General features: G+C 41.5%; 1 protein-coding gene across 6 annotated transcripts in view; it reads left to right on the top strand.

Moving 5' to 3' along the window:
- Window positions 1-23,442, top strand: part of VEPH1 (ventricular zone expressed PH domain containing 1) — a 175,071-nt gene that overhangs the window by 60,487 nt on the left and 91,142 nt on the right. For 5 of the 6 annotated variants that reach the window (XM_050965875.1, XM_050965874.1, XM_050965876.1 and 2 more), the window contains exons 5-7: window positions 2,051-2,217; window positions 5,294-5,503; window positions 20,610-20,830. In XM_050965875.1, coding sequence (XP_050821832.1) covers window positions 2,051-2,217; window positions 5,294-5,503; window positions 20,610-20,830 — 598 coding nt within the window. Of the gene's footprint in view, window positions 1-573; window positions 652-2,050; window positions 2,218-5,293; window positions 5,504-20,609; window positions 20,831-23,442 lie in introns of those variants that run through there. The other variant, XM_050965880.1, reaches the window with a different exon arrangement.

Genomic DNA, 23,442 nt, shown 5'->3' with positions numbered 1-23,442 from the left:
GCAACGGTGAGGGAAAGGGTTTACTTTCCTTGTGTTAAGATCCAGAGGGTCTGGGTCTTGGGGGTCCCCGGGCAAGGTTTTGGGGGGACCAGAGTGTACCAGGCACTGGAATTCCTGGTTGGTGGCAGCGCTACAGATTCTAAGCGGGTAGTTAAGCTTAGAGGAATTCAAGCTGGTACCCCATCTTTTGGACGCTAAAGTTCAGAGTGGGGATTATACCATGACAGACTGTTTCAGAATAAAGAGGGCACATGTGGCCCTTAATCTACCGTGCAAGTCCAGCTGGGTGGAATTTTCAAAAGCACCTAACTGTTTTAGGAGCACAACTCCCATTAATTTACAATGGGATTTGAGCTCCGAAATGAGTTAGGCGCTTTTAAAATCTCATGCAGTAATATCTGTGGGAGTTTTGCACAAAGAATGTGGATAGAATATGACCCAAAACTGAACTAGTCCCACTGTCTGCTAATTCCTTTGGGATAATTCATAGAAAATACCTTTCCCTTATGACTGTCCCTTATAATCTTTCATCCTGAAGGGTTCCAAATTGCTTAACAAACATTATATTTACAGCATGGCCGACATGAAACAAACTTTGGTGCAGAAAATAAAAGTTTGGTGGCCCTCCAGCTGCACAAGAGTGGAAGAGAGGGAAATACCAAGCTGGGATTTACACTTTCCCAGTGTATATGATGGATATAAAGCAGATCGCCTCTGATCAGGGTTGAGAAATCTTCAGTAACCACAGATGAATAATTATAGGGTAATATCCTAGACTCTGTCAAGTCCCCTTTGTTCTGCCCTCTTAAAACTGCCCTATATGGGGAACCAGGAATTCCTTAGTGATGTAACTAGCTCTATGCTACCTCCTCTCCAGAGTAGGGGGCCAGATGAGGGCATGGCTGGAGGTGCTGCATTTTCCTGTAGGTGTAATGGCCTCTGCGGGTGGTTACAAGCTGGCACAATGAAAAATAACCCTGAGGCTGTTCAAAGTTGCATTTTAGATTTTTAGTTCATAGTCAATTTTCACTTATGCTTTTACTGTGTCTTTCATGAGTTTGATGTTGTAAGAATGTATTAACTGCTGGCTTTTCAACTAACACATATGAACCATTTCTACTATCCAGTGAGTGGCCTGTTAATCTTCCATAGCTACAAAGCACAAATTAAAATGAGAGAAAAAGCAGGAGGCCAATATGCCAGTTCCTATTGGAAACCAAATCCACAGAGACTTTAAGTACTTTAAAGGATTTAGAAAGTGGATCCATACTACATAGTGATAGGCAGATGTTTTCCATATGTTGTGCAAATGTAACTAAACATTCCAAGACAGGCATGTATAGCTTGTTATGTTATACATTTCTATATGAGACTTGGTTTCAAATTAAATTGTGCAGGCACATCTTCAAACACTGTTAGAAAATGTGTGAGCATATTTTGCATGTCTCTCTCTGATTGACTCTCTCATCTCTTCCCTTTGACTCTTGGAAATGGCACCCTAACTGCTTATGTTCAAATTTACCTTCATGCTCGTTTACTTCTTTAAATAACCAAATACTGTTTCCATATGTTGGTTGTTTCATTTTAGCCTTTTATTCTCAGCAAACAAGAAAAAAATAGTTCCTGTGCATTCTGTTGTCTTTTTCAGATTCATTTAAAACTACACTTATTCTGTCTTTTAGGTCTCAGTTAAATATTACTCAAATCTGAGATCTCATGAGCCAGCCTTCATTTACGTGGTCTTGAACTCAAGGCTGAAAATAATGATTAACAGGAAAAGTTTTCTATTTTCCCCATATTGCTTCACTTAGTGAAATTCCTCCTTCAGTAATTTATTCTCTGGTTTCTTGGTCCAATATACATGTTGTACATCTGTGAACTTTTTGTTTTTCTATATTCTCCATGATTCTCAGAAATTCAAAGTTATTAACGTGCCGCACCTGTATGGAGGTATCTAGCTATAGGGATGTTGGTATCAGAAATGCCAAGATGGCAGATAAAGCTTTGAAACACATTTCTCGGGTTTACTCTATTTTCACTCTGTTAACAGGAAATTCCATGTTGCTGCGCGTGTTGCCTTCTGTGTATGAAAAGCAGACACAGTCAATTAACAACCATCTGACAGAGCTGGTGGCACTGATGTCTCAGCTGGAGCAAGCAGAACAACACCACCTTCTAAGGCTATTTCAGATAGTGGCAAGGAGAAAGCAACCTGAGGTAAATGTATAATACCAGACATTGCCAGTGGAATAAAGTTATTCACTCTTTGGAGAGTTTATGTTGTTCAGAACATCCTGACAGTACAGTAAAGTGTCCCATGTACTGCACATACCAGGTCAGTGGTTCTCAACCTTTCCCATACCAGGAGGCTCCCATGTTACAATAGAAAAGGTTTTGGGGCTCCCTGCAAGCAGGGCCGGCGCTACCATTTAGGCGGCCTAGGCAATGGCCTAGGGTGCCAGAATTTTTGGGGGGCGCTATTTTGCCGGGGGGGCGGCACGCAGGTCCGGTGGACCTACTGCAGTCATGCCGGCAGATGGTCCGCTGCTGGAAAGGCTCCGGTGGAGCTGCCACAGTCATTTCGGCGGACGGCGCGCTGGTCATGCCTGTGGCAGGTCCGCCGGAGCCTTTAGACCAGCGGACCGCCTGCTGGCATCACTGCGGCAGCTCCACTGGAGCCTTTCCAGCAGCGGACCGTCCGCTGGCATGACTGCGGTAGGTCCACCGGACCCGTGGGGGGGCGGCAAAATGGCTGTCCGCCTAGGGCGTCAGAAATCCTGGCGCCGCTCCTGCCTGCAAGTAGCCATAAAGAAAGAGAAGGTGATCCTGACCCTGCTAGACCTGTTCATGACTCCCACACTGAAAATCTATTAGACAGGAGTAAAGCTCAAACAATACTGCAAACATTTTGTCCAACTACTTGTTGGATTTGGTAAATGAATTTGCTTCAGCCGCACTCTCTTTTGCGTTTGCTCTCTGCAAACATTTGAGCAATAGAGCCTTTACCTACAGAAATGCTGCTGGAAAGCACACTTTAGAGATCTGGGTGAATATCTGTGAAAACTGAACTTTAAATTCAAATGGATAAATTTGTATGCTGGATGTGTTTGTTCACTCGGTCAGGCTGGCAAGGAACCTCACCAGGCAGCTTATTCAACCAATTAGAACTAAGCAACACAGCTCAAATTTTGAATATTTATGATCAATCCGTGTAGTAAATTTGTGAGATGCTGGTTGAAAAAAATGCAAGGAAATTACTATCTTCCCATGGATATTCTGCAAGAAGAAAAGGACACTGAATTTGTCAAATAAACTACTTTTTTGCCAATTATTCGCTTAGCTCTGCTAAAGAGATGGTCAAATTGCCAGGCAAATGTTCAGAGTGCTGACATTTTTACTGAGTTAGGGAATGTAATGTAACTATTTTACATAAGGTGTGCTGCTTTATACACTACATATTTGCAAAAAACCTTCGACGAGCCAGATTTTCACAAATGTTCTTTAATTACTGTAATTTAAGTCCATGGAAGTTTAATGGACTCAGCTAATCTGTACAGGCTGCCTTAGGCTGTCAGATAAGATTTATTGGGGATATTTAAAGCTGGCACTGTTATCTGGCCAGGGATGAAGGATCTAAAATGGGACACTATCCACCCTGACTCAGCTCATTTTAGCTTAAAATTTCCTACCACTTTTGGTTATTCCTTTGCCAGTTATGTATTGTTTCTCATCATTACATTTCCTTTTTGAAGATAAGGATGTACTAAAAAGGCTTAATAATGTTTGAAATCAAGTTAAAATGAACTAGTGCCAGAATATGAGTGAGCAGCTAGAGCAAAAGATGTGCTTTGAAAATGATACACCTACTTACACAAACATGACACTTATAAGGCACAGAACATTAGAAGTGGGTTCAATGCTGGCTACTTTACAGAGCACACATTTAATAAATCTTCTTAAAAATCAACAGTAGTTTAATGCTGCCCACCACAGTAGCCAAGGAAACCATATAATAAATATACAGTTACAGAGGAAATGTAACTCCCTCTGAGAACATGATACTTTTCAGTCAGATGGGCCCCATTTTACCATTGCTTATGGGTCAAAACACTTTCCTCACATGATTCATACTGTCATTGCTATGTGCTACATTGCTTTTTGAGTCATGCACTTCCTGGTAAAAATGGGATGAGCCATTGTGAAAAGAGGATGCCTAAACCAAGGAATATACAAATATGCTTTAAAAACCTGATCCAATGATAATTGAAGACAGTGGAAAGATTCCCAATAAATTCAGTGGACTTAGGATCATGCCTTTATTACCCAATCCAGATCCATACAAATCTCTATGCTTGACCATGGCCATCTTTAAACTACTGCATGTTTCTACAGAGCTTCGAAGCTATGCCACATTACATAAGTGCTAAGTATTATTTATTATTACTAACAGTTTATACTGTCAGCACATCTTCATTATGCTGACAGAGTATTGGTTTTTCATTATTATGAGCAGTAACTCTCCAGAGTTCATGGAACAGTGACACAGTCACATTCAACATTTACTTCTCATCACATATATGTATTACAATAGTAGCGTGTGATGACATAAACTTCATCTATACGACAACAGTCACTCTGACTTGGATATATATTGATAGACACTTAATAGTCACTCAGTAACATGCACATACTGGAGTATTGACGCTGCTGTGTCTGACTATTATGTACTGCTTAATGGATCATTCAGTTTTAAGGACCAGATCCCCAGCTGCTGTAAATTGCTGTAGCTACGCTGAGGTCAATGGAGTGACATCATTTCACACTGGATGAGGATCTTGCTCCTTATTCCTGTCTTTGTTTCAGCCACTAGTCCTGGGGTTTTAGTCAGTCTCTTGGGAAAGCAAGAATTTCTACTAATCTTTAATTTACTGCATCACTGGGGAGATTCAGTCACAAATTGTTTTAATCAATAAAACATAGCATTAGTCTTGTACAAATCAAAAGGAGAAAGTTTTGGTTTTCGACAGTTAAGCATTTCCTTAATTATGAAATGTTACATTTCTGCATGTAGAACTTAAGGCAAAGTCCACACTTGTTCCATGTGTGGAAATGAACTCCCCTTGACCTCAGTGTGTGAAGATTGTCACAGGTGGAAAATCTTTAATATTACAAAAATGGATTGGCATAGTTCAAAATCAAAACCTAATTGCTCTTTTATCACTGCCATCTGCAGTACTTGTCCTGGCTCCATTACAAATATATTTCTGATTCATTTCCCCTTTTTATTTTATAGGTGCTAAAAGAATGTATCCCTTTTCTAATTGGTCACTTAAGAGACCCTAACCATAATGACATTATCCTAAATATACTAATAGAAATATCAGGCTATGAACCGGTAGCCTTGACCAGTTTTCTTCCAATGCTGAAAGAGATTGGTGAGAGTTTTCCAAGCCTGATTGGACAAACTGCAAAGATCTATGGAGCTGTTGGGCACGTTGATGAGGTAAATAACTAATTTTTAAAAAACATGTTTTCCTCTCTTTGTTTGCTGGGCCCTAAGTAAAAGATGAGAGGCCCCATTCAGTACCTTCTAGACTTGCAACCAAGCCCCCAATTTGTACACACTCACAGTATTACTGCCATGTACATATAAGACAGTCACAAGTGTAACATTGGGGTGGATAGGCAAGCCGATAGCAAAAGAGATCAATCTGGGTGTGTTAATTGCTGGCTGCTGTCATGTCCAGCCATCTGAAGGAATGTAGATACAGTACTGGGTCCTGAAGAAGAGAGACATGAATTCGTCTGGAAGTGGACAATTTTCCACAAAAGACTACTGGATGGGGGCAGGGAAAGATAAAAGCCTAAAGAAGAATTAGGACCATGCATCAGATGCAGTATGTCTCCTTTTCTGTTTATGGGTTCTGGAGTTGTTTTCTTCTTAAGTCATTTTTTAAAACTTGTCTATAACAACACAAAAAGATCATCATTTAGATAACAAATCCTAGTGAGACTGCAATATCTAGTTTTTAAATTAAAGGCAGAGCATTTGTGGGGAGGAGGAAATCTGCAGCCTTTGCATGTTGTTAAATTTAAGAAACAAATAAACAGTCCCCAAAGTTGTTTTAATAAGGCAGTGAAATATGAACTTATTTGGATAACATAATCCAAATATTTGGCTTTGGGTCCATAGTTAATTGGATATTCTATGCACATGTCCTTAAACTGAAACTGTTCCCTGAGGATGATGGACCACAGTCTCATCTCAGGAACACCAGTGTAAATCTGGATTGACTACATGGACATTATGGTGTTACTCTGGATTTACACTGGTGTAACTGGTATCAGAATCTGGACCAATGGGATTATTACATATAAAAAGTTAATTAGTGGGAACACATTCTGGGAACTCCAACTCTGTATACTGTCTTAACTCTGTATAACAGGAAGATCCGCAAAAGTTTGGATGGGAGGATTGTAGTATATGGTGTGCTCGCAGCTCTAAAAGAGTTCCTTTGTGACCATCATGTGATATAGCACAAAGTACAGTGGCTGCCATCAAATGTCATTCATTAGCTATAGTTGCCAGCTCATTTCCTTTTTTAATTACAGATAAAAGTGTCAGTATCTCTAATACTGCCAGGGTGGGGGGTGGGTAAGAGTTGACTTTGTAATGCTGTGGCCGCTCTAATTCAGTCCGTGTCACCTCTCTCCTGGCAGCCTGTCTATGTGAGCATGGTTGAAATTTTTTTACAGGGCCCCACTCCTTTGAGTAATCATGCTGCAAAAGGACCTAGGCTCACAATGCTACTGGGAGGTGCATGGCTGAATAGTGAATTTGTATATCATGCTAATAATTTGCACCAGTAAGACTACCCATTTTAGTGCTTTACTCACTAATGTGAAATCTTGATGTCTTTTCTAAATGGAGACCACAATTAGCAAATAGTGAATAAATTACTGCATGTTTAACTAATCCATATGCTACAGACATAACTATAGTACATAAATCTCTTTCATACATACTCTCTTTGAGGATGGAGGCTGAACCCCTGTTCTTCCACTCCTAAATGATAGGTATCTAATTAACAGTAGTAGTAGATCCTGTATCTTCTTGGTGGTTCAACCAATAGAGAGTAACATCACTCACACACACAAAGCCACTTTGGTCTGTTTTCTGTTTTAAATGCCCTAAATCACTATATAGGGCTTTGTCAAGGAGAGCACTGTAGTATGTTGAATCACTTTGTAATATCTGTGTCATAGGCCATCTTTAGATTTATAGTGGAGTGACTGTCAACCCCGTATGCTGCACAAGCTCTACTACTTCGTTGATATATACAAGTACTAAGAAATATAACCCGTGCTGAGATTAACACCGGAAACCTGCAAAGTACTCTTTAGTTAGAAGACAGGGTGTGTTCTGAGGACACTGAGCCCATTAGATAGAAACGTGGCATGTCATAAATTCTAATGAGGTTTCATATTCATTCCTGTGACTATGCTTTATGTGTCATTCACAATTAATAGACATTTTCCTTCAGTTTCAAATCAATAGTCTGTAAAATCAAAATTAAAGTTGTGCTGAATTCAAACAGCTTATGGTAAATGATTCAGATTCTTAGATTTGTGACAAAACTTGATTATAGACAGAACAAACGTGGAATATAGTAAATGGAAACATTTTCAGAAACATAGTAGTGATACCTATGTTACAATAACCTGATTAGTTTATTCCACTAAGGGATAAATCCTACAGTCTCCTCTCACATCCTACGCAGAGATCACTCAGGCAGGACTCCCATTGAAGTCAACTGGACTTTGTCTGAGTAAGGGCTACAGGAATGGACCCTCTCTGTATAGATCAGAAGTAGAATAACTTTGGAATATTAAGGAACAACTTAAATGCTTTAAAATCTTTTATTGAAGATTATTTTCAGATTGTCTATTAAAATATCAGCATAATGGTATTTTGCTCCTGAGACAACAGCATTCATTTTTCTAAAAATGTAACTCAACATTTAGTTTTCTATCTTCAGCTAAATGATCATTGTTTATTTCAGTGATTCATCTTGGGCTTAGGGCCAGTCCTGCAGTCCCTCCCATAAGTTTTGCCTGCAAGTGTATTGCAGAGTCAAAAAAGGAAAATATATAAATTATATTAACAGAAACTCATATTTCTAAATTATTTCTATGATGGAATTGATTCCTTGAGGTCAAATATATGGAAAGATGCTAAAGTAACTCCACTATAGAGTACTCTGACTCAGGAATTGAAACTTAATGCAGACTATATTGGGTGCATAAATGCAGATGAGCCAGGAAAAGGAACATATAGAAACAGATTGCACAAATGGAAATTTTGCTATTATATCACACTTGAGTACCAAGTGCAGGCGCGCGCACGCGCGCACACACACACTTTCCTAATGTGACTGCTGCTTCCAGCAAGTTCTTCAGTGACTACCTGATCTAAATAAAAAGATGCAGTTAGGCTATTCATCCACTTGCCAGTAGTAGACAGGATATAAATGTCCTGCATGCAGATGGTCCCTAAATTCTTAAATTAGGAATTTACTATAAGATTTGCCTTCCTGGATCAGACGTTGGGCCACATCTACAAAAGTATTTAGGCTCCTAACTTCCAGGCCTTTGGTTCATCTTGTCCTCTACCCTGCAACCAGTAGAGACTAATAGTGAATATATCCAAGGAAGGTGAAAAAAGATATCTTAAAGTACTGAAACCATGTGCTTGCGCACTTCCCAAACAAACAAATCAAACACAAACACAAACAAACAAACTTTCTGACCCACACAGGTACTTAGGTTATGCCTGGAAACATGACATTTGATTATTGTTATCATTATCTTCATTTGCTTAACTACAGCTGATATCCAGGGTCCTAAATAGTGATATTGATCTACAAAGAATCTCTGGAGTAAATACTCTTTCTCCTAGCACCCATCTTCCTTCGTCCCAAAATATTTATTTTATATTGTGAGGCATCACTGTGCCTCTGTGTTCTGCAGATTGTCACACAGCTCACTGACAGACATCAGCACACAGAAGTAATAAATATATTTGATGAGGAAGGAGCCATAGGCAGAACTAGAAGGGAAGACTGCAAGCTCTGATAAATGACAAGCCATCAAGATGAAGGCGCAGCTCAGCTGACTTAACCCAACGGAGACTCTCTTATACTGTTCATTGCCTGACCTGGTGTACTTCAGACAGACTCGAGTTATATCTAGCTAAGTTGTGTCCATCACTAGTGTTGCAAAGGATAAATTGATGTGATAAGAACACATCAGGAATGCAGTGACTTTTATGGGAAAATGCTCCTTCATGCAACTGTTTTGATGGATGGGGAGTTGCCATTTCCATAAACTTAGGTTAGGTAGTTGCTTTTATTTAAAATGAGAGTCTGATGCAGAGGAAGGAGGAAATTGGGCTGTGACAATTTGGATTCTGGTTCAGGGGATGAGCTCAGGGGTTGGAGGTGTGATTCTTCCTCTACAGTCCAGTTAGTTGATGGGGAGATTAAGCATGCAAGGACTGATAAATCAGTACAGACTGCAGGGCCCCCAAAAGTCTAGGCTCCAAGTAATTATTTGTACCTTACTTAAGTGTCAGTATAACTAGCTGTACTTGAAAATCAATTGGTGACTCTTTTAGAATTCACTGGTGGGGAGGGGAGGGGCAGCAAGTGATGTGTATATACCATCCCCATGAGCATTTCTAGTCTAAGAATGTTACTTTTGTTTAATAATGGACTGAAATATACAAGCAAAAGCCATTTTTTTTTGTTTGATTTCACTTGTTGCAATAAGGCAAAGTCCGTCTTTTGGCTCTTGATTTGCAGTATATAGTGCCACAACAGACAGGCAATAGCTGTCTGCTCACAATGGTAGAAAGAGCACAAGAAGAAATCATGTTTTCTATTTCTACTAGAGCTTGGGCCATTTAGATCTAATTAAATAAATCTTATGAGAATTAAATCAGACCTCTGTTTCAATTCAGCAAGTTTATCTGCCATTAGTGTCAAAAACCCAGGCTAGCAGGGCAGAGTGAGCCAAAATTAGCTTGTTGCTGGCCTTTTAGGATGGTTAGGGAACCTAGTAAAATTAACCTTCTCCAGCAATTGCTATTGACCAATCCAGTGCAGCATCTGTTCATTTCTATGAACAATTCTTAGCAGCTCACAGCACACAAAAGCTTTACAATCTCTAACTAATTAAACCTAATAGTGGCAGAGCTGTAATTAGAACTGAGGCATTTGATTCAGGTTCTGTATTTAGTCCATTAGACCATCTTTCTCCCATTTGAGAGAGTCAGAGATCCCAACAGATGTGTATTGCTTTAACCACTTTTCGGCTGCATTCTCCTACAGCCTCTTAATCAGTACATTGGCACTTCAGTTGATTTATACGAATTTCCCAGACCCCCAAGATCCACACTCAGGAAGTAATGGTCTAGATGGATTTTGCATCTCATACAGAGACTGAAATATTAAGCAGTAATAAATCAGTTTGCAAAGAAACAATTTGTTGAGTATTTTTTCCTGTATATTTCATTTGATGTTAGAGGTGTAGCTACCAAACTCTCTTCAGTCTCAGCGTGGGCCATATACCTGTGGTATATTTCTTCTGAACTGATCTTCTGTAAGTGTTTAGTAACTGAAGTTATTTCCTGTGTCATATGTCTTGTTTTCTAACTAGCTGTAACATGCTGACTTAGTGTAGTGTTTAGTTACAGTCTGGCTATGTAGCGATGAACACTGAATATTTGAAGGGATAACATAAGTTTGACTAGTTTGTCCTGTTCCAGTGACATCTGGCAGACCTTTCACTAGATATTGAAGAACATTTATAGAAGCAACAAACAAAGGTGAACTTTCCAAAATGGTCAAGCAACTCCTCTCCCCTTTTTTTGCTTTCTAAAAAATGTCCTGGGACAGTGTTTCTCAAACTGGGCCCCGCTGATCAACTCCTCCCCCTCCCTCCCAGTGCCTCCTGCACACTGGGGAACAGCTGTTCAGCAGCATGCAGGAGGCGCTGGGAGGGAGGGGGAGGAGCGGGGATGGGGAGCGTTTGTGGGAGGGGAAGAGGCAGGGAAGAGGAGGGGTAGGGATGGAGCTGGGCAGAAGTGGGGCAGGGTGGGGCCTTGGGGGAAGGGGTGGAGTGGGGGCGGGGCCGGAGGCTGAGCATGGATCTTGGGGATCTGGGAAATTTTTTTAATCAGAATGGGGGTCCTGGGGTTGGTAAAGTTTGAGAACCGCTGTCCTAGGTAATTGAAGTTGTCTACCCTGATCCAAATGACTAACTGGGTTAGGAACAGTACAGACAGGAAGAGGAATGTGCTTTGGACCTGTCTGTGTGCCTCGCTTATTTAAGCTTAACTTACTGACTCTTCTCTGAACCACGTTGTTCAATGGGTTCAGGAGACACTGATGTATTTTATATTGTACTCAGGCCAGATGGTGCATTGTTAAGGCTCCCAAACAATTTCCCAGTATCTGCCGCCTGGTTACACACACTTATAACCTTCTGAAACATCCAGCTTCAGTTTTTTGGTCTGAAATTGTCCATGCTTAGAGTCAGACTCTCATTCCTGCTTTGGCTACTTTTTGCTGGGAAGAGGGACCAGAGTGGCATATGGGGTCCTACACACCCTGCTTCTGGTCAGGGAAGAATTCCTTGGTGCAGGAAGTAAGGAGGATCGCTGTCCTTCAAGGGCTCCCCTACAACCACTGGTGTGTCCAGCTTGGAAGCAGCATGTCCAGGGTGGGGTTGGGGGCAGAAGGGGTGTGGTGGAGATGAGGCTGCAGCACAGAGCATTGTGGAGATGCGGCGCAGCCTAGGGAGGTTACTCTAACTTAGGCCCTCGAGTCTGTCTAAATTATGTCTGGGGCCTGCAGGTGTGGGAATCGCTTAGACTCAGGAGGCTGCAAGGGTGACTTACAACTACCTTTACCCTTCACTTCCTGACCTGTAAGTTCTGTACTGCACAGAATCTATCCCTTAGTCTTTGCCCAAACCGTGCATTGCATGTTGTTGTTGGAAGTTTGAGTGTTCCTGAATTTTGGGAGTGGGGTGTAAAATATACAATTTCTAATATTGTTCCTGAAAGTTTTAGTTCTGGGCTCTTTTAGTCACAGTATCCCAATAGTATCATTCTGCCTGGTATAATTAGTGCATCCAACCTAAAATGGGAAAAAAGTGGGCCAGAGTGGTATTTTAGTAACAGTGTAATATGTTGCCATGCAGGGCGGGGTGGGGGTCTCTATACAAGGTCCCTCTTAGGGGGTTAAGCAAGTTTTGAAAGCTTTGGGGAGGTATTTTGTGGTGTTCATAGGGGAACCTTTTTTGGTATCTCATAATAACATAGTGGTCCTCAGCTCATGCTCCAGTTTTCTTCCCAAGGTTTTGTTAAAATAGCGCATTAGCTCTCTTCGGAGGTTCTGCCCCCGCCCCACATTGAGCAGGCAGAGGCAGTGGCACAATTTTGGTGTCTGCAGAGCCCTTGAAGCTGCCCATTTCTCAGCTGTAGGTAGACTTTCTGGGGGAAAAAAAATTCTTTGAATCCTTCAAAAATTCCACTCACTTCTAACCGTTGGATGTTATTTACAACAGTGCAGCAAATCAATTAAAGATAAAATAAGCAGAGACACAACTGGCATCATAAAAGCTGAACTGATGTCAAGTATTTAGAAAATGAATAATTAGTGCACCCAGGCAAAATAATAAAAATAATAATCTCGTGCAAGCAGAGCTGTTTAGCCATAAGCATTGCAGCAGCTGACCGAAGGAAATAGCCTAATTTATTTTGATGGTGGTTTGCAGCAGAGATGTATAAGCAATAGAACAGCTACTACCTTGAGTACTACCCTGAGAGTCTCTGGATTAAGTTTAGAAGTGTGAACAACAAGGGTGATTTCGTGGTGGGAGTCTGCTGTAGACCACCAGACCGGGGGGATGAGCTGGACAAAGCTTTCTTCTGGCAACTAACAGAAGTTACTAGATCACAGGCCCTGGTTCTCATGGGGGACTTCAATTACCTCGATATCTGCTGGAAGTGCAATACAGCAGTGCACAGACAATCCAGGAACTTTTTTGAACGTGTAGGGGACAATTTCCTGGTGTAAGTGCTGAGGAACCAACTTGAGGCAGAGCTTTTCTTGACCTGCTGCCCACAAACAGGGAAAAATTAGTAGGGGAAGCAAAAGTGGATGGGAACCTGGGATGCAGTGACCATGAGATGGTCGAGTTCAGGATCCTGACACAAGGAAGAAAGGAGAGCAGCAAAATACAGACCCTGGACTTCAGAAAAGCAGACTTTGACTCCCTCAGAGAACTGATGGGCAGGATTCCCTGGGAGAATAACATGAGGGGGAAAAGCGTCCAGGAGAGCTGGCTGTATTTTAAAGAATCCTTATTGAGTTTGCAGGAACAAACTATCCCAATGTGTAGAAAGAATAGTAAATATGGCAGGCAACCAGCTTGGCTTAACAATGAAATCCTTGCTGATCTTAACACAAAAAAGAAGCTTACAAGAAGTGGAAGATTGGACAAATGACCAGGGAGGAGTATAAAAATACTGCTCAGGCATGTAAGAGTGAAATCAGGAAGGTCAAATCACACGTGGAGTTGCAGCTAGCAAGAGATGTTAAGAGTAACAAGAAGAGTTTCTTCAGGTATGTTAGCAACAAGAAGGTGGTCAAGGAAAGTGGGAGCCCCTTACTGAATGAAGGAGGCAACCTAGTGACAGAGGATGTGGAAAAAGCTAATGTACTCAATGCTTTTTTTGCCTCTGTCTTCACAAACAAGGTCAGTCCAGCCTACTGCACTGGGCAGCACAGCATGGGGAGAGGTGACCAGTCCTCTGTGGAGAAAGAAGTGGTTCAGGACTATTTAGAAAAGCTGGACAAGCACAAGTCCATGGGGCCGGATGCTCTGCATCCGAGGGTGCTAAAGTAGTTAGTGGATGTGATTGCAGAACCATTGGCCATTATCTTTGAAAACTCAAGGCAATCGGGGGAGGTTCTGGATGACTGGAAAAAGGCTAATGTAGTGCCCATCTTTAAAAAAGGGAAGAAGAAGGATCCAGGGAACTAGAGACCAGTCAGCCTCACATCAGTCCCTGGAAAAATCATGGAGCAGGTACTTAAGGAATCAATTCTGATGCACTTAGAGGAGAGGAAAGTGATCAGGAACAGTCAACATGGATTCACCAAAGGCAAGTCATGCCTGACTAACCTAATTGCCTTCTGTGATGAGATAACTGGCTCTGTGGATGAGTGGAAAGCAGTGAAGTGTTATTCCTTGACTTTAGCAAAACATTTGATATGATCTCCCACAGTATTCTTGCTGGCAGGTTAAAGAAGTATGGGCTGGATGAATGGACTATAAGGTGGGTAGAAATCTGGCTAGATCATCGGGCTCAACAGGTAGTGATCCATGTCTAGTTGGCAGCAGATATCAAGTGGTATGCCCCAAGGGTGGACTGGAGGATGGGGTGGACTGCACCCTCAGCAATTTTCTAGATGACACTAAGCTGAGGGGAGTGGTAGATACGCTGGAGGGTAGAGATAGGATACAGAGGGACCTAGACAAATTAGAGAACTGGGCCAAAAGAAACCTGATGAGGTTCAACAAGGACAACTGCAGAGTTAGGATGGAAGAATCCCATACACTGCTACAGACTAGGGACCGAGTGGCTAGGCAGCAGTTCTGCAGAAAAGGACCTAGAGGTTACAGTGGACGAGAAACTGGATATGAGTCAACAGCGTGCCCTTGTTGCCAAGAAGGCTAACAACATTTTGGGCTGTATAAATAGGGGCATTGCCAGCAGATCGAAGGACATGATAATTCCCCTCTATTGGACATTGGTGAGGCCTCATCTGCAGTACCGTGTCCAGTTCTGGGCCCCACACTACGAGAAGGATGTGGAAAAACTGGAAAGAGTCCAATGGAGGGCAACAAAAATGATTAGGGGGCTGGAGCACATGACTTATGAGGAGAGGCTGAGGGAACTGGGATTGTTTAGTTTGCAGAAGAGAAGAATGAGGGGGGATTTGATAGCTGCTTTCAACTATCTGAAAGCGTGTTCCAAAGAGGGTGGATCTAGACTGTTCTCAGTAGTACCAGATGACAGAACAAGAAGTAATGGTCTCAAGTTGCAGTGGGGGAGGTTTAGGTTGGATATTAGGAAAAACTTTTTCACTAGGAGGGTGATGAAGCACTGGAATGGATTACCTAGGGAGGTGGTGGAATCTCCTTCCTTAGAGGTTTTCAAGGTCAGGCATGACAAAGCCCTGTCTGGGATGATTTAGTTGGCGAATGGTTCTGCTTTGAGTAGGGGGTTGGACTAGATGACCTCCTGAGGTCCCTTCCAACCCTGATATTCTATGATTCTATGATATTCACTGTGACAAAGCTCCGAGCCTGTATTGGTGGGTCCTGCGCTTCCTGGCGGATACAGTGACCTCAGAAGCTCGCTAAGGCCCTCAATATTACCTCACTTTCCCAGTATGGCAGCAAAGGTTACAGCTTATTGAGCTATTTTCATCACAGGCCGATATGGGAGGTGGGAAGGAGGAAAACCCACAGTCTCTAGTGCTCCTTAGAGCTCCATAGGCACCGTTTGGTCTCTTGCCTGGACCAAAGTTTGTTTCTCCTTTCAAAGGGATCTCTGTAGATCATTTGGGGTGGGGAAGTTGGGGAGGAAACCTGGGCCTGCCCTCTACTCTGGGTTCCAGCCCAGGGACCCTAATAATAGCAGCTGTTGGCGGCTTCCCTTCTCCACTGATGCTGCTTTGATTCACTGGGCCAGTTCCCTGTGGTCCCCTTTTCTAAGCTTCATTCTTACCTCAAGGTTCAGTAATGCTTCCTCTCCTCCAGCTCTTTCACCTGGGCTTTCCTCAAGAGAACTGGAAGGAGAGCTTTTAAAGCAGTATAAGTGGGACCTTAATTAGTTCCAGCTGTCTCCATTAGCCTAACAGCCTTAACTGACCCTTTGTCAGTTAATTGAGGTCAGGTGCCGGTATTAGCCTGACAACCTGAACTGGTTAAATTGGCATCAGGTGTCTTGGTTGGCCTGGAGTAGCCCTTGTTTGGCTATCCAGGGAACAGGGACCTGCTCATTGTGAGGCTGATATACCTGCCTTTCACTACCCTCTGATATCCTTAGTTTTGGCCCTTTGACCCCCCACGCCTGTTCCTGTTGTTGCCTTTGTTGTCCCTTGAACTTAGTTGGGTTCCGGGTTTCGTGGCCCGTCCCTCGGCTAGAGGAGGGGCTTTCAGCCGTAGGCGAGCTAGTGCTCGCCCACGTCCCGGTACTCAAAAGGACCCTCTTATATCCTTCTGGCCTGAGTCCGTCACACCACATACATGTACTGATGACCCCTTCTGATCTTGCAGCTCACCTTAGTGATGCAAATATTGTGTGTCCTGAAAGTCATTCTAAATATGTATCAGAGGGGTAGCCGTGTTAATCTGGATCTGGATCTGTTAGTCAGGGCTCTTGGTCACATTCTAAATATGGCTCTTTTGTGATTTTTCAACTTTTTTATATAAAATAGCTTGAGATGGAGCTTTGTTACAGAAATGCCATTTGCATAGGCAGTTAAATTTAGAGAAGGGTCATCCCCAGAAATACCACATGAAGAGAATAGGTGAGAAATTGGAATAACAAAGGTATTGTAGGCATTTTGCTATTTGTTTACCATTTATTGGGAGTTTAAGGCAGCTTGCTTAAGGTTATTTTTTCTATTAATTGTCCTGATCCAAATCCTGAGGTCGTTATTTATTTACTCCTCGTTCCTTCCTCTGGGAGGCTTATTTGAATGAGTGGGCAAGGATTTCAGGACTTGGCCATTTTTGGGTATAGACTGTAAAGGTAGATAGAAAGTAATGTAATGCCTTCTAACTGCTGGAAGCAACTTCTTGTGCCATACTAAAATATATTGAGTACCCAGATAGTTTAGGTAGAACCCCTAAAGAGATGAGATCTTGCTAGAAAAGCCTAATACATCCCATGAGATGTAAGTCTGCCCTCCTTTCACACACACAGATTCCACTGATTTTAGTGGGGGGCTCATGTATGAATCTGAAGGCAGAATTTGACCCTTAATTGGCAATTTTTCAAAAGGAAAACATCTCCAGTTTGGGCGGGATAGTCAATTGGACATTTTTAGGAATCCTACAAATGCTGAGTGTTTTGAGCCAATACTGTTTTCAGCTCACCAGTGTAAATCTGGAGTTACTCTGGGTTTCTTTTCTAGTTTCCTGATCTTGCTTGATTCCACACAGCGAATATTTTTAGAATGTTGCCGATCTTGATTTTTTTATTTTAAATCTTTCCCCATCACAGGTAATGTAATACCATAAAATGCCACAGATGCTTTTGGTAAAGCACATAAATACACAAAATAATCAAGCTTAAAATAACAGTGGTTATTTACATCTAAATACATTTTATGAGGAGTTTTTCATCTAAATTGTGGCAGAGATAATGGCTGCTTTCATGCTGAATTTTTTCACTGTAATTTTGCTTTGTATAATAATTACATATTATATTACTAGCTACGGTTTATTGTTCTACCCCTTTCTGGGCAAACAGCAACATTTTAGCAATCCTGGAGTCATTCCAGCTGGATCACAATATCATGAAAATGGTGGAAACTTCCATTCCAGTTATGTCTGCTGCAAATATTGTTTAGGAAACAAAAAATGTGTGTTAGATTTTAATTGAGCCCTTGTTTATCTCCTGAAGGGAGGAATGTCTTCTAAATAAATTAGTGAATATATACCAAAAAGTTAAGATCTCTGACCCATAAAGAAAAGAGAAAAAGGCACTGAGTCAAACTATAGCTTTCCAACAGATAGATTAACCGACAGTGGTTTTGCTGAAGTCTCTGCAGTATTTTCATGTCCCAACTGTATTGGAAATTATTATTTTCTTCCATTCTTAAATAGCCCAAGAAGAACAGACATGACATAGAATCTTAGAATATCAGGGTTGGAAGGGACCTCAGGAGGTCATCTAGTCCAACCCCCTACTCAAAGTAGGACCAATTTCCAACCAGATCATCCCAGCCAGGGCTTTGTCCAGCCTGACCTTAAAAACCTCTAAGGAAGGAGATTCCACCACCTCCCTAGGTAACCCATTCCAGTGCTTCGCCACCCTCCTAGTGAAAAAGTATTTCCTAACATCCAACCTAAACCTCCCCTACTGCAACTTGAGACTATTACTCCTTGTTCTGTCATCAGGTACCACTGAGAACAGTCTAGATCCATCCTCTTCGGAACCCCTGTCAGGCAGTTGAAAGCAGCTATCAAATCCCCCCTCATTCTTCTGCAGACTAAACAATCCCAGTTCCCTCAGCCTCTCCTCATAAGTCATGTGCTCCACCCCCTTAATCATTTTTGTTGCCCTCCATTGGACTCTTTCCAGTTTTTCCACATTCTTCTTGTAGTGTGGGGCCCAAAACTGGACACAGTACTCCAGATGAGGCCTCACCAATGTCAAAAAGAGGGGAATGATCACGTCCCTCGATCTGCTGGCAATGCCCCTACTTATACAGCCCAAAATGCTGTTAGCCTTCTTGGCAACAAGGGCACACTGTTGACTCATATCCAGTTTCTCGTCCACTGTAACCCCTAGGTCTTTTTCTGCAGAACTGCTGCCTAGCCATTCGGTCCCTAGTCTGTAACAGTGAATGGGATTCTTCCGTCCTAAGTGCAGAAGTCTGTAGTTGTCCTTGTTGAACCTCATCAGGTTTCTTTTGGCCCAGTTCTCTAATTTGTCTAGGTCCCTCTGTATCCTATCCTTACCCTCCAGAGTATCTACCAGTCCTCCCAGTTTAGTGTCATCTGCAAACTTGCTGAGAGTGCAGTCCATGCCATCCTCCAGATCATTAATGAAGATATTGAACAAAACTGGCCCCAGGACCGACCCTTGAAAATGTCATTACATTGAAGTACACTTGGAGTATTTTTCTGCTAATTTTGGATTCTGCTACAATATTTTTATTTTTATTTACTATAGATCCTGAAAGCAAAATTTCTTCCTGGTTTTATAACAATTTACAAAGAGTGTACTGAGTAGACTGTGATTTCAATGGAACTACACCCATTTACACCAACTGAGTTTCTGGCCTGGAGTTTGTTTCATTGGACCTGGCTAGTACTGCTGCAATTTGTGGTTCCTGTGCACTTTTCTCAATACTTGTCATCTAATGTTTTGATGAATGTGGAGTCTGAATGTATTACAGTCAATGGAGTTATCCTAACAAAACAGAGAAACCTTGGAACATCTCATGGAGATATACTTTAGGATCTGATATAAATATATATATATATATATATACACACACACACTTTCAGATACTATATTTCTATAAGAACAAAATTTATATATGCAGCTTTTATTACACTTGGAGATATTACCAATTGCAAGGAGGAAATCCCAGCGTATCTTCAAGAGAAAACTATCATATCTGCATTACCCAAGGAATTATATTAGGATCTGCAACAGTGTCTACAGCATTAACGTATGTGGATCATGATCCTGCTCTCACTGAACTGAATGCCCAAACTCGCACTGTCTCATTGGAAGCAAGAGCAGGTGCAAGATGATAGCAGTGTTTGATAGAAGAGTGTCTACTCATTGACGGTACACATACAGGATGAGACTGGTTAGTTTAGAGACTGCTAAAGTGTACAAATGCAATAGCCCCAATCAGCTCTGAGCCCAGTAAAATTAAATGGGAGACACTTTAATAATCCTTTAAAAAAAACAGACATTCACATGGAAAAACTTTAAGGGAATGCATAACTAAAGTGATAATGCTCTTTATGCTATTCAGCTGCTGGTTGCACTTATACAGTCGTTTTAAATGTTCTACAGTTATGCAAATGAACTACCAGCGGTTTAACTGCACATAGGGCTTTTTCACCTAAATTGTGCATTTCCTTAAAGTTATTTATGGGAAGATTTTCTAAGTTAATGTCTATTTTGGCCCTGATCCTCTAAAGCCCTTTACAGCACTCTGATCGTGTAAAAGGGCCTTAAAGTAGGTATCAACCCTTCATGCTGCCAGAGAGGCTTTAGTGTAAATGAAAACCAGGCCCATCATGAGAAATAATTCCTGCCCTGAAGATGTTACAGCATAACAAACAACAGGTGGGAGGGGAAACACAGGAGAGAAAGGTAAACAGATCTTCCTAAGTTCACACAGCAGACCAGTGGCAAAGTCAGCGATAGAGCCCTTGTCTCCTGATTCCTATTCCGATGCTCTACCCTCTGGGCCAGGCTGCCACTCTGAAGACAATGCCTTCAGGAATTTGTCCTTCAAGTCTCTCTCTACAGCTGTAAATTGTAGGTCAAGTGTATTGGTGTCAGGCCAGCATAGGTAACATAGAATAGAACTAACTGTATGTAAAAATGTCAACAGTTGATGCAATTGTCCTTTTCTTAGTAATCCAGGAAACAACCAGTGAACATTGCCTTTGTGCTTTTCTCAGTAACATACACACAGTGGGCTTTAGTTTTAAACAAATATTAAAAGCATTCATTTTAAAATGATTTATCTTCTCTTAATGGATAGGAGAGAGCCAGGATGTGTCTGATCTATTTGGTAAATCAGCTGGCCAACATGGAGCACTCGTTTCACCATATTCTTCTGCTGGAGATTAAGAACATCACTGACACCTTCTCAAATATTCTGGGCAACCAAAGCAGAGATATCTACCGTATGAGTAACAGTTTCACTGCCATAGCCAAGCTTCTTATCCGACAACTGGAAAACGACACCACATTAGGAAGCAGGTAAAACCAGTTTCTGTATTAATCTTATATCTGGATAAGTGGAGACATTTGTCAGAGTGTGAGGAGTGACGAGTATACAGTTATGCTATATGTACTCAATTAGTAATGAGCTAACATACAAGTACCTGCAGGGAACTTCAGTAAAATCAGTATATCAAATGTCTTCTACCGTCACTGTAGGCTGCCGTCTCTAAACTGACTTTCAATCAATTTAATATCAAAATTGGATGCCATTCTAGAAGGCCTGCTCTAGTTCAAACAGGGCTTAGTGCAGAAAGCACTTATAGATTCATAGATTCATAGTTTCTAGGACTGGAAGGGACCTCGAGAGGTCATCGAGTCCAGTCCCCTGCCCTCATGGCAGGACCAAATACTGTCTAGACCATCCCTGATAGACATTTATCTAACCTACTCTTAAATATCTCCCGAGATGGAGATTCCACAACCTCCCTAGGCAATTTATTCCAGTGTTTAACTACTCTGACAGTTAGGAACTTTTTCCTAATGTCCAACCTAAATCTCCCTTGCTGCAGTTTAAGCCCATTGCTTCTTGTTCTATCATTAGAGGCTAACGTGAACAAGTTTTCTCCCTCCTCCTGATGACACCCTTTTAGATACCTGAAAACTGCTATCATGTCCCCTCTCAGTCTTCTCTTTCCCAAACTAAACAAGCCCAATTCTTTCAGCCTTCCTTCATAGGTCATGTTCTCAAGACCTTTAATCATTCTTGTTGCTCGTCTCTGGACCCTGTCCAATTTCTCCACATCTTTCTTGAATTGCAGTGCCCAGAACTGGACACAATACTCCAGTTGAGGCCTAACCAGCGCAGAGTAGAGCCGAAGAATGACTTCTCATGTATTGCTCACAACACATCTGTTAATGCACCCCAGAATCTCGTTTGCTTTTTTTGCAACAGTATCACACTGTTGACTCATATTTAGCTTGTGGTCCACTCTAACCCCTAGATCCTTTTCTGCCATACTCCTTCCTAGACAGTCTCTTCCCATTCTGTATGTGTGAAACTGATTGTTCCTTCCTAAGTGGAGCACTTTGCATTTGCCTTTATTAAACTTCATCCTGTTTACCTCAGACCATTTCTCCAATTTGTCCAGATCATTTTGAATTATGACCAAAATGATTTGGCAAAATTCTATAGCCTTGTTATGCAGGAAGTCCGACTAGATAATCAGAACGGTCCCTTCTGGCCTTAAAACCTATGACTCTAGGAAGGAGGGGTGGTACCAGTATCTATTCTATTTTGCAGCCTCCAAAATACACCAATATGGTGAGAGGAGGATTGCCACCAGTCAGAAGGGCTGAAAAGCAGTTAAATGGTTAAAGGACTGAATAACAAATTACAGAATAGGAGACATCAAGGCCTTTTAAAGGGTGGAATAATTTCACTAGGGAAGTGCTGGACGCCCAGTCATTTGAATCAGTTATATTGGGTTGAGCAAAACACTGAAGAATATGAACAAGCTGGCGTTGGCAAAGGGCTGGAGTAGATTTAGTAGAGCTTTCCCCACTCTACTTTGTGATTCCCTAATCAAATATGAAGAACCATGCAACCATACAGCAGTAAGGGAGGAGGTAACAAAAATTCTTTTTAGGACCATTACAGCAATACCAAATATTGATCCTGCTTATGTACTTATATGTTGCTCAGTGTTTGGGGCACTCCTGTTTTCTAAGATATTTGTCCCTTTTCCTATCAGAAGTAACGTAATACACAAATTTTCAAGTATTTATTTTAACTTTTCATATCTCAAGAGGAGGCTTCACCATATCTTCCTCCAGATAACACTTGTATTAGCTCAGTTGACGGAAGGCATTGCTCAGATTTTCTGATGTGGAGCGAAAATAATCCCAGTGACTTTAATTTGAAAGCTTGAAAAGCCTTTGCTTGCAAGCCTTTGCATGCAGTAAAATAAACAATATGGACCTGACTTCAGTGGAATTACTCCAGACTTGAATTTGTCACTGTGCTTCTAAGTATGTGAATAGCTCCTCATGTAGGAACATCAAACATAAGAAAAAGGCATAAGGTTTGTATCAACACACATGAACTGGCCACTGAATTATTTCATTTCAAGAGCCTTATAGGTGTACAGAATGTTTGACAAACTTGTAATATAATAGACAATAACCCTACTCATAGACACATAATCTAACTCATTCAAATACAATATGCACTTTACAAGATTAAATGCAGAAATAGGGATGGACAGCACCAAAGCAGAGATCAGTGTTGGAAAGGTGAAAGTGTGTTTTAGGTGTGATTTGTAGGAGATTTGTATCTAATCATATTACTTAGTGCACTGCTGGAAAGTGTTTGGATACCAAGGTGCTGGGCTGAACAGAATAGCAAGAGGTTGCTTGGAACCTGAGAAGAGAAGGGTTGTTCCAGATTTCAGGAGCTATATGGAAATGGTATGGTATCCAAGTCTAGAAGAAGAGACTAAGATAGAAGGTTGAGAAGGACCTAAACAATGGAGTTACACTCATTGGGTGCTGTAATTTGATAATGCAAAAGGTTTAAAGACTCTTCTTCATGAGAAACTAAGTTAACATTACCTGTAGCTGGATTTTTGGTGTGTAACTACCTTGGACTT

This window comes from Gopherus flavomarginatus, chromosome 8 (genome assembly GCF_025201925.1).
Source record: "Gopherus flavomarginatus isolate rGopFla2 chromosome 8, rGopFla2.mat.asm, whole genome shotgun sequence".
NCBI lineage: Eukaryota > Metazoa > Chordata > Testudines > Testudinidae > Gopherus > Gopherus flavomarginatus.
This window is presented reverse-complemented; position numbering and strand designations above follow the sequence as displayed.